General features: G+C 35.3%; 1 protein-coding gene across 3 annotated transcripts in view; it reads left to right on the forward strand.

Annotated features, from left to right (window-relative positions):
* Positions 1-21,205, forward strand: part of LOC150093803 (FAST kinase domain-containing protein 4-like) — an 88,909-nt gene that overhangs the window by 41,269 nt on the left and 26,435 nt on the right. For all 3 annotated transcript variants that reach the window (XM_090412969.1, XM_090412971.1, XM_090412970.1), the window contains exon 6: positions 8,674-8,791. In XM_090412969.1, coding sequence (XP_090269095.1) covers positions 8,674-8,791 — 118 coding nt within the window. The remainder of the gene's footprint in view (positions 1-8,673; positions 8,792-21,205) is intronic.

A 21,205-nucleotide genomic window follows, 5' to 3' on the forward strand; every position in this document is an offset into this window, starting at 1 on the left:
TGCATTATGGGATACTAAGGCAATGAATGTGAAGTCATTAGCCTCTATATACAAGTAGCCTAGTGGTGAAGTGACTTCATGTGCAAACTTTGTTTTCTTACATTTGGATAAAGGATGAAATCAAGAATATAATTTCTTGGCATGTTTAATTTAACCACCTTACCAGTCATTAATGATCAAATATGCATCCTCAAAAGCTTTATATCCATCTTACATTTCACTGTAATATCAATGGTATTACAATTTTAATATGCACTTCGCATCCATGATAATGACGTATATATACGTCCCGACCGGTAACGTGGTTAATGCTTTAGGATGGCAATTTTCAATACTCAGTGGTAGACCTCACCTTATCTCGAAGATCTGAATTTATGAAACCTACTCTGAAGATCATATTTGGTCTTTAGAGAAAGTTTCTTGAATTATATAATCTTTAGTCTGCCCATGGTACTAATATGCCACAAGTTTCCAAACTTTCATAGATGCAGTTATCATAAAAATACAAACTATATCAAAACTGTCTGTGTCCCCCACACACAGTGGCTACTGTGTGGGAGACAGGGACAGTTTGAAGATGCTGAGTATCATGGCTGCAGTTTGCTATATAAGTCAGGTAGACAGGCATCCAAAAGTTCTGTTTTCTCATGTGTGATACATCGGAATGGGTAAAAGTGACTTAAGTGACTTCGAATGTGGTATGATTGTTGGTGCCAGTATCTCACAAACATCTATTCTTCTGTGTGGAAGAAAGTTTTAAAACAAATCAAACTTGAGCAGCTTTTAGAGGTGAACTGTAGACTAAAATATACAAACATTATTCAAAAAAAAAAAATGAGAGATTGAAAACAAGTACCAAATCTTGGAGATTTAGTGGGAAACTGAAGAAAACATTGACTGGCCAGCCAAAGAGATGTCTGGTGAGGTTGTCTTCAAGGATAGAAAAATGAGAACTCCATGGTAGATTCAGGAAGTTAAAGTGGCATTCAAGGGAAACAGGAAAGCATATCTAGAGTTCCTTGCAAGTAAGTCAGCTCATGCTCTCAGAGAATAGAGAGACAAATGTAAGAAAGTGAAGCCCTGTGTAAAACTAGCTAAATAAAAGTCATGGGAAGACTTCGGTAAGAACATATAAAGTAAATAACAGGAAGGGGGGGGGATATTCTTTAGGCTATTAAAAAAGAAGCTTAGAAATGAAGAAAAGAGTACTATAAAAAGGAATCAGAGATGATAAAGGTGACATGGAAACGGAAGATGAAGATATGATAGATATCTGGAGTAATTACTTCAAAAGATTGCTAAATGAAACAGGCAGTGACAGTATGGTAGTAGAAAACACTCAACAGGAGTGCATTCAGGAATACATATCGATATTTAAGTAGAGAAAGCCATCAAAAACCTGAAATGTGGGTAGGTAGCTGGAGTAGATGATATTCATCTAGAAATTAGAAATGTTCAAATATGGAGGTATAAAAGTTTTACAGTGGCAACACTTCACAATTTAGAAGGCCTGGTAAAAATTTGCTTTACTCCAATCATCTAGAATTTGACCCTTTTAAATTCTAGATGATTGGAGTAAAGCTCTCATTGTACCTATCTGTAAGAAGGGAAATAAAATTGAATATGAGAATTACAGAGGAATTTTTCTACTGAGTGTTCCAAGTAAAATTTATGCGACTATACTTGAGAAATGGCTAAAAAAATTGTGGAAGGGAAGCTCAGAGAAGAACAAACTGGATCAGTAGAGGTTGTCAGAATCAGATTTTAGCTTTAGAAATAGATATAACAAAGTACCCAGAGAAAAAAAACTACTGCTATGTGGTATAAATGGGCCATTATATCAAGCAATATTTACTCTATATCAAGAAATATAGACTAAATAAGCCAGTAGTTAAAATCGAAGGATCTTCACTGTTATTCATCATCTGTATGGATCAAATTATGAAGGAAAGTGATATTAATCAAAATTGGAGATGTTAATCTCATCTCTTTATGCAGATTATGTTATATACTTCTGAATAAATCTGGTATACAAGTTTGCTTGATTCTTTGACTAAATTGGGAAATAATAATGCTGTAATAAATTTAGTATGAAAATCAGCAATAAAAAGACAAAGACAATAGGCAGAAACATCAAAAACATGCACTACATCCTGAATGAAGAATCCATAGTATAACATTTTTTCAGCTATTTAGGCAATTTTTAGTGAAGATGGTAAATTAAATATGGAAATAGATAACAGAATTAGCAAAGCTGGTGTAGTATCAAGTCAACTGAATAAATATTTATGGAATAAGAGAAAAATTAGTAAAAACACTAAATTAGCTGTATATAAAACAGTGTTCAAAGTAATTTTAACTTACATATAGATCTTAGAGCTGTGTTAGAAATAAAATGCTTGATCAAAGACTGGAGACTGCATATATGAGAGTTCTGAGAAAGTTTAGGGGAGTAAGCAGATCACAACAGTGGCAGTATGATAAGTTAAAAATGAGGATATTAGGAAAGGGTTTGACATTGTTAGCTTTCCAGAATATGTTAGTAGAGCTAACCTAAGGTGATAGTCACTTAAACAGAATTGGAGAATAAAGGTTAGCAAAGCAGTTCTTTGCCATGATGATAGAAAAAATACCCAGAGGAAGACCAAGATTTAGGTGAGTTGATATAGTAGAAAGTGCCTTAAAATATTGAAATATAAGATCTAATAATATTACATTCTTGACAGATAACAGATTAACTTGGAAGAAAATTGTTGATAGGAAGTTAGAAGTGATGCAACTTTTACAGTACTATCATAACATCTTGTATCCCCCCAGTGGGTGGTACTTGTCAGGAATTTGATGATGTCCTGTTATGTTTAACCCTTTATACAGCAAGGTTTAAATAAGGCTAGAGTCTTAATACTGGAAGTGGTGCTGTATTTCAGGCTTATAGTAAGCAAGAGTATGATGAAGAACCTGATGCAGCATCACAGTCTTGCTTAAGATTCCTCTTAAGCTGTGAAAAGAGAAAAAGTTATTGTGAGTATAAATCTCATGTATGGTAACCCACTAGTGCAGCTGTGACCAGTGGAATTTGTTTGCTTAGCTGTGGTCTCCTCCTTCACTGCACATACAGAAACTTCATAAGTGGCAACCATTTTTGTATTGCTCTGTTCACAGAAAAAAAACAAAAAAACAATAGATTGTCACTTCTTGTACAGTGTTTTTCAACATAAACTTCCTACTTTCAATACATTTTCTCCATAACATATTTTTCAAAACTATCATCATCATCATCAAATTCCTGCCATGTACCCTCAAGGGGTGTACAAGATATGACAGTACTACATGAAAAATTTACATCATTACTAACTTCCTATCTACAATTTTCCTCCAAATCAGTCTGTTATTTGTCAAGACTCCAACATTATCAGATCTTATATTTCTATCGTCTAAGGCACTTTGTACCGTATCAATCCACCTATATCTTGGTCTTCCTCTGGGTCGTTTTCCTGCAAACCTGGCAGAGAACACTTGTTTTGCTAATCTTTCCTCTCCCATTCTATTTAAGTGACCATACTACCTGAGATTAGCTCTGCTAACGCATTCCTGGATGCTGACAATGTCAAGTTCTTTCCTAATATCCTCATTTTTAATATGATATTGCCATTGATGCCATCTGTTCATGCCTCTAATCTTTCTCAGGACTCTCATATCTGCGGTCTCTAGTCTTTGGTCAAGTGTTTTACTTCTGACCCAGCTCTCAGATCCATAAGTTAAAACGGATTTGAACACTGTCTTGTATACAGCTAATTTAGTGTTCCGACTAATTTCTCTCTTATTCCATATGAATTTATTCAATTGACTTCCCACCATACCAGCTTTGCTGATTCTGTTGTCTATTTCTATATTAAATTTACCATCTTCAATAAAATTCGTGCCTAAGTAACTGAAATGTTTTACTTGTTCCACAGGTTCTCCATTCACAACACAGTTGACATTTTCAATGATTCTGCCTATTTTCATTGTCTTTGTCTTTTTATTGCTGACCTTCATACCATATCTATTACAACAGTTATTCAATTTAGTCAGGGAATCTTGCAAACTTGTAGCAGATTTATTTAGAAGTATAACATCGTCTGCATAAAGAAGAGCTGACATTAACATCTCCAGTTCTGATATCATGTTTAATACCACTTTCCTTCATAATGTGATCCATATAGATAATGAATAACAGAGGGGATAATGTACATCCTTATTTCACACCAGATTTAACATTAAACCATCTTCCTGTACTTCCTTCTTTTCTAACTGCTGACTTACAACTCAAATAAAGACTAAGTATTGATTGATATAATGCCCCATTGACACCATATAACTGCAGCGTATTGAATAGCTTCTCTCTTGGCACCTTGTCATATGCCTTTTCCAAATCGACAAAACTTAAATACAGATCTTTGTTATATTCCCATGCTTTCTCGACTATTTGTCGTAAAGTGAAGATCTGATCCTGACAGCCTCTATTTGGCCTGCATCCAGCTTGTTCTTCACCAAGCTTTACTTCCACAATTCTTCTCAACCGTTTCTCAAGTATAGTTGCATAGATCTTGCCAGGAATGCTCAGTAGGGAAATACCTCTGTAATTCTCACATTCAGTTTTATTTCCCTTTTTATATATGGGTACTATTAGTGCTCTTCTCCAATCATCGGGAATTCGTCCCTCTGTCCAGGCATTCTGAACTATGCAGTGCAGCCACAGTAAGACTTTTATACCACCATATTTCAGCATTTCTGGTCAAATATCATCTACTCCTGCTGCCTTTCCACATTTCAAGCGTTTGATGGCTTTTTCTACTTCAAGTATGGATATGTATTCCTGACTGTATGCCTGTTGAGTGTTTTTTTTACCACTGTGCTATCACTGCTTGTTTCATTTAGCAGTTTTTCAAAGTAATTACTCCATACTTCAAGGATATCTTTTTCTCCTGTTTTCATGTCACCTTTATCATCTCTAACTCCTTTTACAGCACTCTTTCCTCCATTTCTAAGCTTCTTCAACAACCTCCAAAACATCTTACCACCTTCTTCATATTTATTTTCTATGTTATTGCCAAAGTCCTCCCGTGACTTTTGTTTAGCTAGTTTTACACAGTGTTTGGCTTTCTTACATTTGTCTCTGTATTCTCTAAGAGCACAAGCTGACTTATTTGCCAAGAACTTTTGATATGCTTTCTTCTTTTCCTTCACTGCCTCTTTAACTTCCTGTGTCCACTATGGAGTTCTGATTTTTGTATCCTTGCAGACAACCTCACCACATGCCTCTCTGGCTGAATCAATCAGGGTTTTCTTCAAGGCTTGCCACTGAATCTGTAAGGTTTATTTCTTGTTCTCAAACTCTTTCAATTTTTCTTCAATAATCTTTGTGTATTTTAGTCTACAGTTCACATCTAAGAGCTGCTCAACTGTTATTCGCTTTAAAACTTTCTTACATGTCATTCTTTTCAATATGAAATTCAATTTTATCCTGCTCAAGACTAAATAGTGATCGCTTCCAATTTCAAATCCTCTGTACACTCTGGTGCCCTGCACCGGGGAGAAAACATCACTATCAACAATAACATAGTCAATGAGACTTTTCTTATTCCTAGCCTCTTCTCTCCATGTGAATTTGTGCACATTTTTATGTTGGAACATGGTGTTAGCAATAATCAGTCCATGTCCTTGAGCAGAAATCCAACAGGTATTTGCCATTATTATTAGCTTTGCTCTTTTCTCCAAATTTTCCCAAAATATTTTTGTATGTCTGACAATCATTTCCTACTCTGCTATTTAGATTCCCAACAAGGACCAACTTTTCCTTTTTCATTGTGTCAGTTGCTTTTTCTAAAGCATCAAAAAATTCCTCCACTTCTACCTTAGTAGAATTTACTGTAGGACCATTGGCACAAATAAGTTTCATTGTCCAATTCCCCATTCTGATAATTGCCCACATCCCTCTACTTGAGACTGCCTGCCATTCAAGAAGATTAGCCTTGTATTTTGTGTTGAATACCATGGGTACTCCTTCTTTTCCTTGATTGTCATTTCCTGAGTATAAAATTTTGTATTTCTTGCTCAGAAAGATCTCACCAGTTTTTGTTTTTTTTTGTTTCAGTCACCCCTATTATGTCGATCTGGTACTTATCTAATTCTTCAGCTAGCTCCATTTCTTTGCCATTCAGGCTTCTTATGTTGACAGTACCAATTTTTAACTCTTGTGATGTTGAGTTAGGGTGTGCTTTCAGATTTGTTCCAGTAGCTGACTTTTTGCTGTTCACCCTGGTTCCCTGGCGAAAACAATGGGGAGACTTGTTTAACCAGGTGATGCCCCAGTCGACATGAAATTTTGTCATGTTGTACCATCATTTTCTATATTGGTTTAAGCCAATAAGAATACAATTTGATCAGCCAAATCCCAGATTGTCAGCCTCTCCTCGTTCATTCAGTTCAGTACCCCACCACGAGAAGGTGAGGATTGGACATTAGGTTAGAAGCCCTTGTCGGTTCTCCGCATTCCTTTAAAGGCTATGTGGAGGTCTCCTCTCAGTTATACAGCTTTGACCCTTAAGCATTCCGATAACAAAACTGTGATTTTTAATTTTGTTGCCCCCCCACCCCACCCCAGTACATTTTGGCTCTTGAACAGAAATCTGTTTACAGGGTTGTGATTATTTTTCTTAATCTTTCACTAAGGAATTTCGAAAAAACACTAATTTCATTTATAAGAATTTAACCATCATTTGCAGTTTACTCTGTCAGCATAAAGATTTCTTTTTTCTCTAACCTAATAGGATGTATTGATCAAGGAAGAATATGTGGATTTGAAACATAATGCACATAAAATTAGTCTTTTTTTTTTTTAATCACCAGAAATGAAAAAATCACTTTGAAGGAAATTCTTTTATTATGGGGTATAGATGTACTGATACATTCTCAGGGATGCTTTATTAGCTGTTGAGCTACAAGAAGTCATCAGCTTACTGGAGGTCTCCAGAGCATGAATTCTGGTTTCTGTTCCTCCTCTCTTTTCTCTGTGCAGTGAGTGATATCTTTCAAGGTCATGCCATACATACTTAGAGAGCCATAACTGCCTCCATTTTGAGAGTATAGTTAAGCATAATCCAACTCCCACATATTCTGCTAGGTTGCCTAGAGAGGGAGTCCAAGTAGTGGTATGTGGGGACACTGTTGAGTCCTCATCATGGCATGGAGACTGTTTTCTCTCTATATCGATGTCATGTCCAAGAGTATCTTCTCTCACTGCACATCTCTATATCCTTCTTTCTACTCATGATTAAACTTATGAAGACTTACAATGACTGATACTGTGACAAAAATGAATGTCCCTCATAAACTAATCTCAACAAAAAAGTCACATCACAACATACAAACCAAGCCAGAATTTCCTCACTTGCACTTCCACTTCACTAAAATTCATGTCATTAACACAAAAATAAATGACGTTCACCATCACTTGCAGTCTTCCAGAACAGACATCTTACTTCTAACAGAAACACAGATTGTAGCTATATCTACTTCTGTCCACCCTCAGTGCTGAAACTTCATGATTCCTTTCACTACGAGAGCTAATTTAAATTCCCTGCTTTAGACCTTCTCTGGCTTAAAAATTCCTTAACCCATTTGGTAACATTATAACTCTTGGCATTTAAGATGATCTATTTGCTAATCTTTTCCAGGAAAGTTCTGTTTATCTTTCTGAGATAATAATGTAGACCATTTTATATATCATTGATTTGAGGAATACAGATCTGATTATCCTTAGCTCTACAGGTTGCAAGGAACTGAAGATGGCAACTAGCAATATATACTATAATCTATCATTTATCTGACCTTCAGAACAATGATCCTTCAATTATTCCATGTCAGCTGACTTCTGATACAGTATCATGTAATTGTACTTCAGTTATCTAGTCTTTCCATGGCAAATTGTCTTCCTGATATAATCAGATAAATGGTAGATTATTCTGTTATACACTTAATTCAAATTTAGGACAGCTTAATTAGTGATACACAGATTAGAACTCAGAAACCATCTAGAATGAGCCACTTCATAATACTTCTTAATTATTCAGCATCTCACTTGATTGATATCCGAATACAGATATCATTTATTTTCAGTATATGCTTTTACTGCTTTAAAAGCAGTAAAAGCCCTGCACACACCAAAGATGGGCATTTTTTTTTTTTTTTTTTTTTTTTTTTTTTAGGATTTAAATATATTCAGTAATGCAAAAATGTTGAGTAGTTTCAGTCAGCTAAATCCCCATCAGTTTTGTACATTGCCAATACTCTGAACTTACATAGTGGATTTCACCTGTAAAGTTGCCATGCAGGCCATGACATATGATTTACTTGCAGATTATAGAAGATAGCAGCTACATCACATATGACAAGGCATTTTGGCTCATGCGTAGTAACATTGTTTCATGTTGATATTTAAAATTATTGAAATCACAGATCATCTCAACTCTCCTGTGTAGGTATGCTAGGAAATGAAGATGATTGAGTGGAATATTTACTGAGTCTTGACCCATCAGTTCCTTCTTTGTAAATGTTAATTTTTTTTTTTTTTATAACTTAAATTGAACAGCTGTTTAAACTACAGAAGTATTTTGCTTTCTCTTACTATAGTTTCTCAAAAGTGAAGATGATCAGCAATTTTGTAAATCAGTTCTTGAAGCACTTGACAACTTTCTTCCTTCTGAATATATAATGTCAGATATAATTACACCAGTAGGAATTTCTCTTAGTAAGTATTCATTTCACTAAAACTTATTATGTTCATTCATTGTTATGTGTGGTTTTTCCAAATTAAACTATAACAGACAGTCAAGTTTGGAAGGAAATATAACATAACCATAAATATATAGAGTAAAAAAGAAAATAAAATCCATGTTGTACTAAACTGAGTTAAAGCATTGGTACTCTGAAAAATTTAGATTTTAGATCCCATTAGAAAATGCTGCATTCTTGGCCATCTTTTATATGTTGGTGTTTCATATAAGACTGGATAACACATAAAAACAAGGAAGGATGAATAAGGTATTCATCTTTAATAGCAAATACCTCAACTTGAAAATTATAGGTCATTATTGGTGGTATAAAGACTAATCATGTATATATTGGAGTACAAGGTGAAATGCAAGCAATGTATTATTTAAAATAATATGAGCCACATGATGTTATAAATAGAACAGTGCGAGTGAATGACAGAAAAAGCATTAAATTAAAAAATATACAGTATATATTATTAATGATGTCTGATTAAAATGAAATTTTCCCATTTCTGTTTCATATGTTCACCAGTTGTGCTATAAAATCTGAGATTTTTAAATCTCTTCCATAAAAAGGTTGCAAGCATTTTTAGGGTTCAAACATGGAATTTTAGGAATTCATTTATAAACATAAACATTTATGTCCATGATGACAGCCTATTTGGAGAGCAGATATGTTATCTACTCGGCCAACTGATTTGTATTTATTTATCACATTGAAAATGTATCTTGTGTGTGTAAGTGGACTTAGATACACAGCTGACTTTTGCTATAACAAATACTGTTAACTAATTGTAATGAATATACTTTAATGAGTAATAAATAACTAAATTAATAAATATAAATAAATAATAATAAATTTACTATAACACTAAAATTTACCATAACAAAGTATCACAGCTTTTCAACGAAATTTCCATAAGTATGATGCTGTTCTAAAGGAAATTCACTGTGGCAAACTGGACATTATAACAAACTATTTTGTGGTCTTCCCTTCATCAGTGGCGCCATTCATCATCATCTCTGAAATCAAAAAATTTCAGACAGGTATATTGGTCAAAGAAATGATGGCCACTGGCTTCTGGGAATGAAAAGAGATCTTGGTTGGCGCAAGATTGAGTGGTATCGGCACTTTTTTCCCTCCTATTGTAAGGAACCACAGCTATTGCTTATGCATATTGTGAAATGCTACAGAAACTCAGATGAGCAATTCAGAACAAAAGACGAGGAATGCTGTTGTCAGGGGTTGTGCTTTTGCATGATAGCATGAGTTCACACTGCAGCTTGAACTGTCCAGAAAATTCAGGAGTTTGAGAACTTTTCGACCACCCAACCTACAGCCTCAACCTTGCACCTAGTGATTACCTCTTGTTCCTGCATATGATGACGTGGCTTCCATCTCAGTGCTTTGAAGAAGATGAAGAGCTGAAGAACAATGTGACTCAGTGGTTGAAATCACTGGTGACAGACTTTTTTTGACACAGGTATATAGACGTTGGTGATACCAAAAATTCCTGGAAGTCAACTATATGGAAAAATATGTGTAGATATTTTAGCACATAATAAAACTTTATTTTCTTCTCTACTATTTTTTTTTTTAAATTCGTAACCAGAACTACACAAATCCAGAAACTTACTTTCTGGATTTGCTTCTTAATGATATTTAACTCAATATTTCATTATCCACATCAGTGACAACACTAGGGGGCTAACAAAGTCACAGATTTAAGAAGCCAGTTATCATTTCATCAATAAATTTGATTGGCTATTATACTAAGGATTGTATAACTGTTAATTTTAAGGAAAGAACAATGTATATTATTATATTAACTAAATAACTTTAATTAATACTTCCAATAGTGATTACCTATTGGAAGTATTAATTAATGATATCATTTCTGTTTTTTTATAAAAAGCAACCATCTTTTTTTTCAGTAATGTTACATTACTGTCTTCAGGGAACATAAAAATTAATGAAATGTGCATGCAGGCACTAACACTGAGCAAAAATGGCTGAAGGAAACAACTGAAGTCAGTCCTAGAGTCCTAAAAGGTGCCACCTAGTGGGCCAAATTGGGTATTAATCTTGGCTGTTTGGGCTGGTGTTGTAAGAATGCAAGCCTCCCATATTTAGGATAGTCTCATGCATCCAAATTTATTAAGGCTTGGGGAGTTTTTTAAGGATGAGACTGATTCTAAGAATAATCTCTCATGTTTAAACTTACTGCAGTGTAGTAAGGAAGCTTTCTTTCAACGTATTTTATGGCAGGTGTCCAAGGCATGGTCAAGGAAGTTCTGAGTGGCTATAACGGTGGAAATGGATATAATTCTTATATTCAGATATCCTGATATTACAGTCCTGCTTGTTTGGCCATAGTAAGATGGTTTACAACTACAAGGGACCTGGTAAACTCCAGGTAGGTCTAGAGCAGGAGTATCAAACTCAGTTGGACCACGGGCCATTTACTATAAAAGTGTATCTCAAGTGGGCCGCAAAAAATCTTCGACTAAAAAAACCTTCACTAATTAGAATCGAAGGGAAGTGAAAGAATGAGTATAAATAAATTGGAAAATTAATAACAAAAATTTTATTTATTCAAAGTTATTACAAGACATAAAATAATAGTAAAATGATTAAGACAACTAAAAATAAATAAAGAATATTTTTATTATATTTATATTACGGGAATAAAAGGCGTTAGCTGAATTTTTTTCTATTAATATTTACAATAGATGGCATTTAAACCAAATTAAACTGAAATTAATTTTATTGTTGCTTTGCGTTTGAATTAGTGGGCGCACTCGCACACATCTAACTAAAAACAATAGTTTTTAGTTAGATACTGTGTTTGCCGGCAAGGTGCAACATATGGTTTTGCTCGAGTCTAAACAACATGGTTAATATGGGAGGAGACATGTGATTCATTAGTTAGTACCGTGTTTATCCCAGTTGTCTCTAATTGCACTAAAGAAATATTACACATGTTGGGAAATATAATACACAGACAGCAAATGTCTCTGTACTTTATTCAGTGGTACAATAAAACCACTTGTTTTCCTTGCATCTGCAATATAATGGCAGTTGGGGAGGCATGTTGTTTACCGCAAGGTGCGAGTTATCACCCCGACTTGAAAGTGGTTAAACTTTATTTTCATATGCGATGTATATGCAAAACTTAAAATTTTTTTTTTTTCGTAAAGTAAAATCAGGGGTGCGAGTGATACGCGAGGGTGAGTTTATATTCGAGTAAATACGGTATTTCTGTTTTTTTATAAAAAGCAACCATCCTTTTTTTTTCCATCTTTCCTTGAGGCGTCATGAGCCGCAAGAAATTGCTTTGGGGGCCACATGCGACCTGTGGGCTGCCAGTTTGACACCCCTGGGCTAGAGGAAGTGGCTGGTCCTTGGGAGAGCAGATAAGAGATGCCAATTTTTGATATGGTTTGTAACAAGTTGTCAAGTCATATTTTTTTAAGATTTTTGTTAACTTTTCAGAAGTACCACAAATATATAAGGCATAGTGACAGATTTAGAGTAGTCTTTGTTGTGGAGGGAGGGGGTTGGGGTTAACTGGTTTTAATATTTTTTTGGATTTGATGGGGGTTGTATCCATTGGCTACAAAGGTGTTAAGAATATGAATAAGTTCAGTAGTAAGGGCATTGTTATCTGAACATTATACTCTGTTATATAGGGTTTTTATAATCCCATATTGTTGGGAGGGGGGGATGGTGTGAATGCTGGTGAATGTATCTACCTGTATGTGTAGGTTTTCTGCAAACTGAGAAAGCCAGGTATCCATTAGGCTGGCGTGTAATCAGAGTATCTAGGAAAGGGAGATTGTTATTGTTTTCTTTTTCTAAGGTAAACTGGATCCTGGGGTATTGATTGTTTAGTTGTGAAAGGAAGTTTTCGCGTGTGTCTAGGCCATGCGGCCAAATGGCGAACACATCATCTACATAGCATAGCCAAACAATAGTTTTAAGTGGGGTCGAGTTTAAGACTCTTTCTTCGACGGTCTCCATAAAGAGGTTGGCCAGAGGTGGGGAGAGTGGAGAACCCCCATGGCAGTCCCCTCTATTTGTTTGTAGAATTTTCCTTGCCAAACAAAATAGCCTGAGTTCATGGTGGGCTGAGATATTGGGAGGAAATTTGCCTTGGATGAGGTCCAAAGTATCTTCGAGTTGGAAATGGGTGAATAAGGAGGAGACATCAAAACTGACACATTATATCAGTGTGTTGGAGTAAGCGGTTTCTATACTGGCTTTAAAGTATGCTGAATTTTTAATGTGTGAAGGTGTGTTGCCAGTATATTGTGTGAGCACTTTGGCTAAATGTTTAGCTAGTTTGTATGTGTGGGAATCGATGCCGTCCACAATGGGATGTAATGGCAAATTCTGTTTATGGATTTTTGGAAGTCCATATATTCTGGGGGGGGTCTAGAGTTAAAAGGTTTTAGTTTATTAGTAATTTCCACTGGCCAAGAAGTAATCTTCTTAAGGAGCTTATGGAGTGTTCTGATTTGGGAGTTGGTAGGATCATATTCTATAGGGAGGTAAGTAGACCTATCTAATAGCAAGGAGGAAAGCTTACCTGTGTAGTCGGTTTTGTTTAGAACTACAGTGGCATTTCCCTTATCTGCTTTAGTAATTATTATTTTACTGTTATTTTTTAATTCCTGTAGCGCTTTGAATTCTTCTTTAGAATTCAAAGCTCTACAGGAATTCGGCTTTAGTGAGAACACTGGCTGCATCTAGTCTGATATTGTTGGCAATATGGTTGGGAAGGCTGTGGATATTACGTTCTAAATGAATCATTATTTCTTCAGAAGGGATTTTTTTCTATGTTATAGCGAAGTTGTGGCCTAGGGAGAGCACGCTGATAGCTTTAGGCTTCAAGGTTAGGGATGACAGGTTTATTACTTTGTTGAGAGGCAGTTGAGGTTTGCTAGCTGAGTTCTTTTTCAAACTTTCAAATTTTTTGATGTGCCGACAACGTACTTTTTGGAATTCCTTATTTGCTGAATAATTAGAGAAGTCGGAGAGGATCATCCAAAGATCATCATCATTTAGCTTAGCGGTAAGCTCTTCTTCTAGCATACGAATAGCCTCGTTAATATTGGCCAAGAGAAAGCGAGTAGCAGTAATTTGCTCACGTAATAAAGCGAAGCTAGTATGTCTATGTATGCGGAGAGCTTTAGGAGAAGTGAATCGGTGCTTCAATTTTACACAATTGGGGATCGCATTATTATCCCGTCAGCATTTTAGAAAGGCTAGTTGATTCAATTGTCTAGCGATCTTCAGTTTTAACTTGCCGTATTGACAAATAGAGGGGACTATGCCATGGGTTCTCCACTCTCCCCACCTCTGGCCAACTTCTTTATGGAGACCTTCGAAGAAAGAGCCTTAAACTCGGCCCCACTTAAACCTATTGTTTGACTATGCTATGTAGATGATTGTGTTTGCTATTTGGCTGCATGGCCTAGACACACTTGAAAACTTCCTTTCACACCTAAACAATCAAAACCCCAGGATCCAGTTTACCTTAGAAAAAGAAAACAATAGCAATCCCCCTTTCCTAGATACTCTGATTACACGCTAGCCTAATGGATCCCTGGCTTTCTCAGTGTACAGAAAACCCACACATACAGGTAGATACATTCACCAGCATTCACACCATCCCCCTCCTAACAATATGGGATTATAAAAACCCTATATAACAGGGCAAAATTAATCAGTTCAGATAACAATGCCCTTACTACTGAACTTATTCATATTCCTAATACCTTTGTAGCCAATGGATACAACCCCCATAAAATCCAAAAAATATTAAAACCAGTTAACCCCAACTCCCTGCCCCTTCCACAATAAGGACTACTCTAAATCTGTCACTATTCCTTATATTCATGATACTTCTGAAAAGTTAACAGAAATCTTAAAAAAATATGACTTGACAACTTGTTACAAACCATATCAAAAATTGGCATCTCTTATCCGCTCTCCCAAGAACCAACCACTTCCTCTAGACCTACCAGGAGTTTACCAGGTCCCTTGTAGTTGTAAACTGTCTTACTATGGCCAAACAGGCAGGACTGCTAATATCAGGATATCTGAACATACGAATTATATCCGTTTCCACCGTTATAGCCACTCAGGACTTGCTGACCATGCCTTGGACACCCGCCATAAAATACTTTGGAAGAAAGCTTCCTTACTACACTGCAACAAGTTTAAATATGAGAGATTATTCTTAGAATCAGTGTCAAAAAAACTTTTGACAGCCTTAAAAAACTCCCCAAACCTTAATAAATTTGGATGTATGAGACTATCCCAAATATCGGAGGCTTGCATTCTTAGAACATCAGCCCAAACAGCGAAGTAATACCCAATTTGGCCCACTAGGTGGCAGCCATTTTTGCTCAGCGTTAGTGCCTGCGTGCACATTTCATTAATTTTTATGTTCCCTGAAAATGGTAATGTAACAATTACCAAAATATTGGAAGTATTAATTAAAGTTATTTAGTTAATATAATAATATATGTTGTCCTTTCCTTAAAATTAACAGTTATGTATCACCAACGTATAAGCTTATCTACAAGAATAAGGATTGTATAGAGGTGGTCAAGATTCTTCTGGACCTTGCATTAGTAAAAGGTGTTAAATTAATGAAACAACATATTGATTTTTATAAAATTCTTCCCTAATTGTAGAATTTCAACCTCACATCTCAGAAAAAAATCACCTGTAAAAAATGACAGTATTTCACACAGTAATATTCTTTGTCTAATATACATTCGTCATCGTCCAGCAACATCCTCTAGCAAGAGAGTTGCAGCAGATAAGCAGCTCTTCTCCATTTCTCTCTGTCTGTTGCCTCCATCATTCTTAAACCAGTCTATTCCAGGATGTCATTGAACCACTCTCTAGTTGGTCTTCCACGTCTTCTCTTCCCCTCAACTTTTCCTTGTAATATAGTTCTTGACAGGTGTCTCGAAGAACCTCTCAGAAGATGTCCAGCAAATCTGGTCTTTCTTTGCCTAATATTCTTGAGCAGTGTTCTTTCCATCACAACTCTTCTTAAAACTAATATATATTACATATACAAAATATAATTAATATACTTTTCTTCCTGTATTCTTTGCTTTATTTCATCTGTCTTTCTTATTATCCTGTATATACTTGCTATCTAGACCCTTGCCACTTTGTATGTGCCTTGCTGTGCAACCTAAGGACATCCTTAAAGAGAGGGGGGGGGTATCCTGGTATGCTTGCACTACTTTGGCCTTTGCTTTGGCAAGACAGGCAGTCTGGATGGCCCAGCCAAAATCAATCAGCTAATGGGCTTGCCTGCAAGGGATCAAGGGTGGGTAGGGAGCTCTGGCACTGAATCCAACTCCTCCTGAGAATGAACATGTTTATTAGGGGTCCTCGATCATCAACAGAAAAGCAAAGTAAGAAACTAAAAACATCAGAGGCTGCAACAAATATACCACTCTTTCTAATGTTATGCTCAACAGGTGAAATCCTGTTGAAAAAATGTCACTCGTCTTCACCCAAAAGGATTTGGAAGGGTTGGCAGGAACTACAAAAAAAAGTAAAGAATCTGGGTTCATGAGCTATCCTTATTGAAGCAGCTACAGCAGCACAATCAGAAAAATCATCACATCGAATGCCATATAGCATCAGTTCCCAACCAGTGGTATGTGTGCCCCTGGAGATACGTGCTGGGCCGTTCAGGGGTACACAAAAAATAATCAGTAATGCCTGAAAAACAAGTAAACAAAATGCATAATGTTAGTTATGGAACAATAAATGTCAGTATTTAAAAACAGCTATTTTAAAAACAAGGGGAACAATTTATAGAAAAGGTTTAAAAGGGATACACAAGTGGAAAAGGTTGGGAACCACTGCCCTAGAGGAAGTGGAATTTGAACATTTTACACAATTCTCAAAAAAATAAAAAAAAATCCCTGACTAATGAAAACAAAACCACTCATCATAGAAAGCTAGATGATACCATCAAAAAAAAAAAAAATAATGGAAACATTCCAACAATGGAATTGTGTTTTCTGACAAAAAACATAGATGAAATCGAGCCTCTCTTGCAGAAGTACATTGTTTGTAAAGAAGGCAAAAGACACGTTAGTATAAGGAATAAACAGCCATGGTACCCACTTTAATAAGATGTAGGATCACCCAGATCACTCGGCTTCACCCAGAAGGATTTGGAGGGGTTGGCAGGAACTACAAAAAAAAGTAAAGAATCTGGGTTCATGAGCTATCCTTATTGAAGCAACTACAGCAGCACAATCAGAAAAATCATTATATTGAATGCCCTATAGCAGTGTTTCTCAAACTTCATATATCTGCAGACCCCTTCTTAAATTTTCATTATTACCACGTATCCCTTAATTAATTAAAAAATTAATTAATTAAAAATAAATAAATTAATTTAAAATATTAAAAAATTAAATATCTATTTTATTTGAATTTATATGTTCATGCAAACAGAAAATATGATTTATTTTTAATAGAACAAACTTTATAAAGATACTATAAAGTTTTACTTACTTGAAATACTTTATCATCAATGAGAGGAGTGAAATTGCTTATGGTGAGATAAAATTTCAGCAAAATTTGGCTCTATAGTTGTTAATTTCAATCTCAAATGCGATTCAACATCTATAATGCAATTCCTCTTCTTCGTCTTAATAATCTACAAGGGCTGAAAATTCAACTTCACACAGATATGAACTTGGAAATAGAAAAATGAACCTTAGAGCTTTATCTGCTAATTCAGGAAATTCATTCTGTATTTGTAGCCAAAATGATGATTAACGTATTCTCGCTGTATTTATTTTTTAGGAAACCATCAGAAGCTAGTTCTAAAAGTTGTTCTTCTATTGACGATAGACCCTTTGGCATAAATTTGTTTTTATTGAAAGGGTATCTTATCCACTCAATATTAATGTCCAATTCAGGGAAATACTTTTTCTAGATTCATTTATAAGCTGTTTAAATGCTGCATGATAGTAATTTTCACATCATCATCATTTTGTTCATTTGAACTTGCGAGCAATTCATGAAGCAATGGAAACGCGTCAAATTCTCCATTACCAACCCGCTTTTGCCATAACTTCATTTTTGCCAAAGTGGCGTTCACTTTATCTTGGACATGAAATATAGACATTTCCTTGCCTTGTAAAGATAAATTAAGACTTTGAAAGTTTATTTTTCACTTGGTTAGACTATAATAAATTTAGTTTAATCCTTTATCCAAGTGTGAGCAAACAAAGTTTGCGCCTGAAAGTATCTTCAGGACTGGGGTAAGGTGGTACAACGGTTACAGGCAAATTCATCGAAAAACAGTTAATCGAAAGACAATTCATCGAAAAAGCAATTCGCCGAACGACAATTTAACGAATGACAATTCATCGAAAAAACAATTCATCGAAAATTTTTCGATGAATTCTTTCATAATTCATCAAAAAGTCATTTTTCTTGCAAAGTATTGTTTAAAAGTCTTCAGTAACAATTCAGAACGTTACTCGTGATACAGACAACATATTTAAGTGGTCATTGAAATATAATAATTATTTTCTTGCATTTTAGAGCATTTAATGTAAGTGTACATCCTGCTTCATTGTACAGTTAGCAATTTATCTGTAGAGAAGACAGGAGTACCAGTACCACATGCACTTATCTCCCAAATAACCTCGAAAACATGTAATTGCAGTTAATATGGGGAGGAATAGGCTAAGAAATTCGTTCTACCAAATTTTGTCACAATAAGTCTAGTCGATTGAAATTAAAAATTTCATTAAATTTCATCCAGCCAGAGCGAAATTGCTAATATCATTTAGGAACTTCTTTACGAAAATATCATGATACAAGTGATCCATTACGCACTAAAACCAAACAGTGCATTCAGCTTCTTGTTCTGAAAACTTCTGCGAATTCTGCCAAGTCTGCGAGTTATTGTATACATAATTTCGACACTAGTCTTTGTAGCCCTGAATATAGCTGAACTGAAAACTGGAAGGGTTCGACATTTTTTTGTAAAAGTTTCAAATACGGAATCCAAATAAAATTTTTTCATTAATAAATGTAATAAATAAATAAATAAATTTACTGAACGTAAGTTAGTAGGCCTAATACTGAGATGATTAGGCTTTTCCTCCTGGAAATAGGCAAATCAGACAAGAAAAACAATAAGAATCGATATTGTTCTGTAATTATTCCTTAGTAAAGTAGCATTGCTATACCAACAATCATTATATTGAGGAGGATGAAGGAAAATAGTATTAATCATTAATATTACAACTACTACTACTACTAATAATAATAAATTGATTCTTTGATGTAAATATTTTTCACAATATAATAATAAAATATACAGAAAATTCAGAGTAAAAATATTGGAAAACTTGAAAAAAATTCATTCCTGAAGATTTTTCAATCATATTTCACTTATTTACTCCTGTTTCTGTTATTCCTCAATGACAGGAGTGTCACATGCACTTATCTCCCGAATAACCTCGAAAGCAAGTAATTGCAGTTAATAAGGGGAGGAATAGGCTAAGAATACTGAAGAGTATATGTGTGGGTTTTGAGGAGGTGATCGGTGCAGTTTGTTAAAAAATAAATAAAAGGTTAAAATATTCTCTAGGAAAGGAAAATAATAAAATAAGGAATGATGAATAAAGAGTCTTAAAAAACAGTCCTGTAGACCTTTTAGAATCATACTCATCTGGTGTTATATTTAGATGAGCAGCGGTTGGAAGTCTTATTCGACTTTTGATGGATGCCAGTGGTCGGCAGATCTGTTAGAAAACACACTGCTAAAGGAAATTGAAATTGGGTTGAGTTGTTTTGAATTAAGGAAGAAGCAACTGGCCTTAAATCCCTGCGCGTTTTTCCAATTCGGTTCGCTTATTTTTCGGCAAGGAAAAAACCAAGTTTCAGAGAGGAAAAATCTTCCATCCTCGTATGAGACAGGCTAACTCACCTTCAGGTTAAACACCCTGATAAAGGCGCTTGACATCCTTGATAAACGTCGATGCTGAAATCCTTTTCAGCAGTTTCATTAAATGAGCTGTAGAATTTTTCTCTTCTTGATTTCTGCAGTTTTGTAGAAAATAAGTTTAGGATGGAGGACTTTTTTTTATACATTCACACCAAGGTTTTTTTTGTAGTCTTCCATTTTCTAGGGATGAGATGTTTCTTAAAGTTGATTTTTCTGTTTTGGAATTTTTCGAGTTGGTTCAAAAAAATGGCTCAACATTGCGATCATGCATGATCTCATTGTTGAGCCATTTTTTCCATGAGGAGACGATTACGAGAGTGGCATACCTAAATATGCTAGAGAAATTTGTGTTTCCCCAGATTGAGAATGTGCAGGGCCTCATTTTCCAACATGATGGAGCAACTCCATATTATGGCGACTGCGCGTATCCCACTGCTTGTGACCACTGCGCAGTTCCGATTCGATTCCGATGGATTTCTTCTTTTGTGTATATTTATATTTGTGTATAAATAATTAAGTAAAAGAGTTTTTTTTAAGGGGAAGGGGTAGAAAAATATGCTACTGCACGTGGCGACAAAATTTCTAGGGCCGGCCCTGGGGACAGTCCTGGTGAATATGGTGTTTGAGGTAGATATTGAAATCCCAAGTCGTATATTGTCTGTTGGATTTCATAAGCAGGTGCATTGTCCTGCAAAAGCAACATGCTTCTGCTTAGTTTCTCGAACGGATTTTCCTTCAGTACCTCCTTCAGTTCCTTCAGAACTGCTGTAACAGTTTCACCTTTCTCAATTGGGGTAAGGATTACACCATCCATATCCTAAAAGACAATGGCAAGAACTTTCCCTGCTGACTGTTTGGTTTGAAACTTCTTTGGCCATGGAGAACCTTTGTGTCTCCACTCCATTGACTGTTGTTTGTTCTCTGGGTCATAGTGACGAAGCCATGTTTCATCAATGGTTAGAATATGAGCTAAAAAATTTCATGAGGATGAAATCCCTTTATGAAATGTTCTTTTAACATCTCAACTATACCTGCCTCAGTGGATATCATTCACTGCAACCAGTATGCCCTGCTAAAAAATCGCTTTCTGAACGAAGTAGGATAAATAGTAGTTATAAATAGTAGGATAATAAAAAGATATATACCTCTCAAAATAATCCAAAACAAACCAAAAAAAAAATTGCGCACACATCTTCGCCCCCACACGCCTTATAATTCATTTTTCGGTGAACTGTATTTTCGATGAATTGTTGTTTTTCGATCAATTGCATTTCGATGAATTGTCTTTTCGATTAACTGCTCATCGGTGAATTGCTTTTTCAGGGAATTGTCTTTCGATGAATTGCTTTTTCGATTAATTGCTTT

Source organism: Typopeltis vanoorti, chromosome 23, assembly GCF_054136105.1.
Source record: "Typopeltis vanoorti isolate ZY-2024b chromosome 23, IOZ_Tvanoo_1.0, whole genome shotgun sequence".
Lineage (NCBI taxonomy): Eukaryota > Metazoa > Arthropoda > Arachnida > Uropygi > Thelyphonidae > Typopeltis > Typopeltis vanoorti.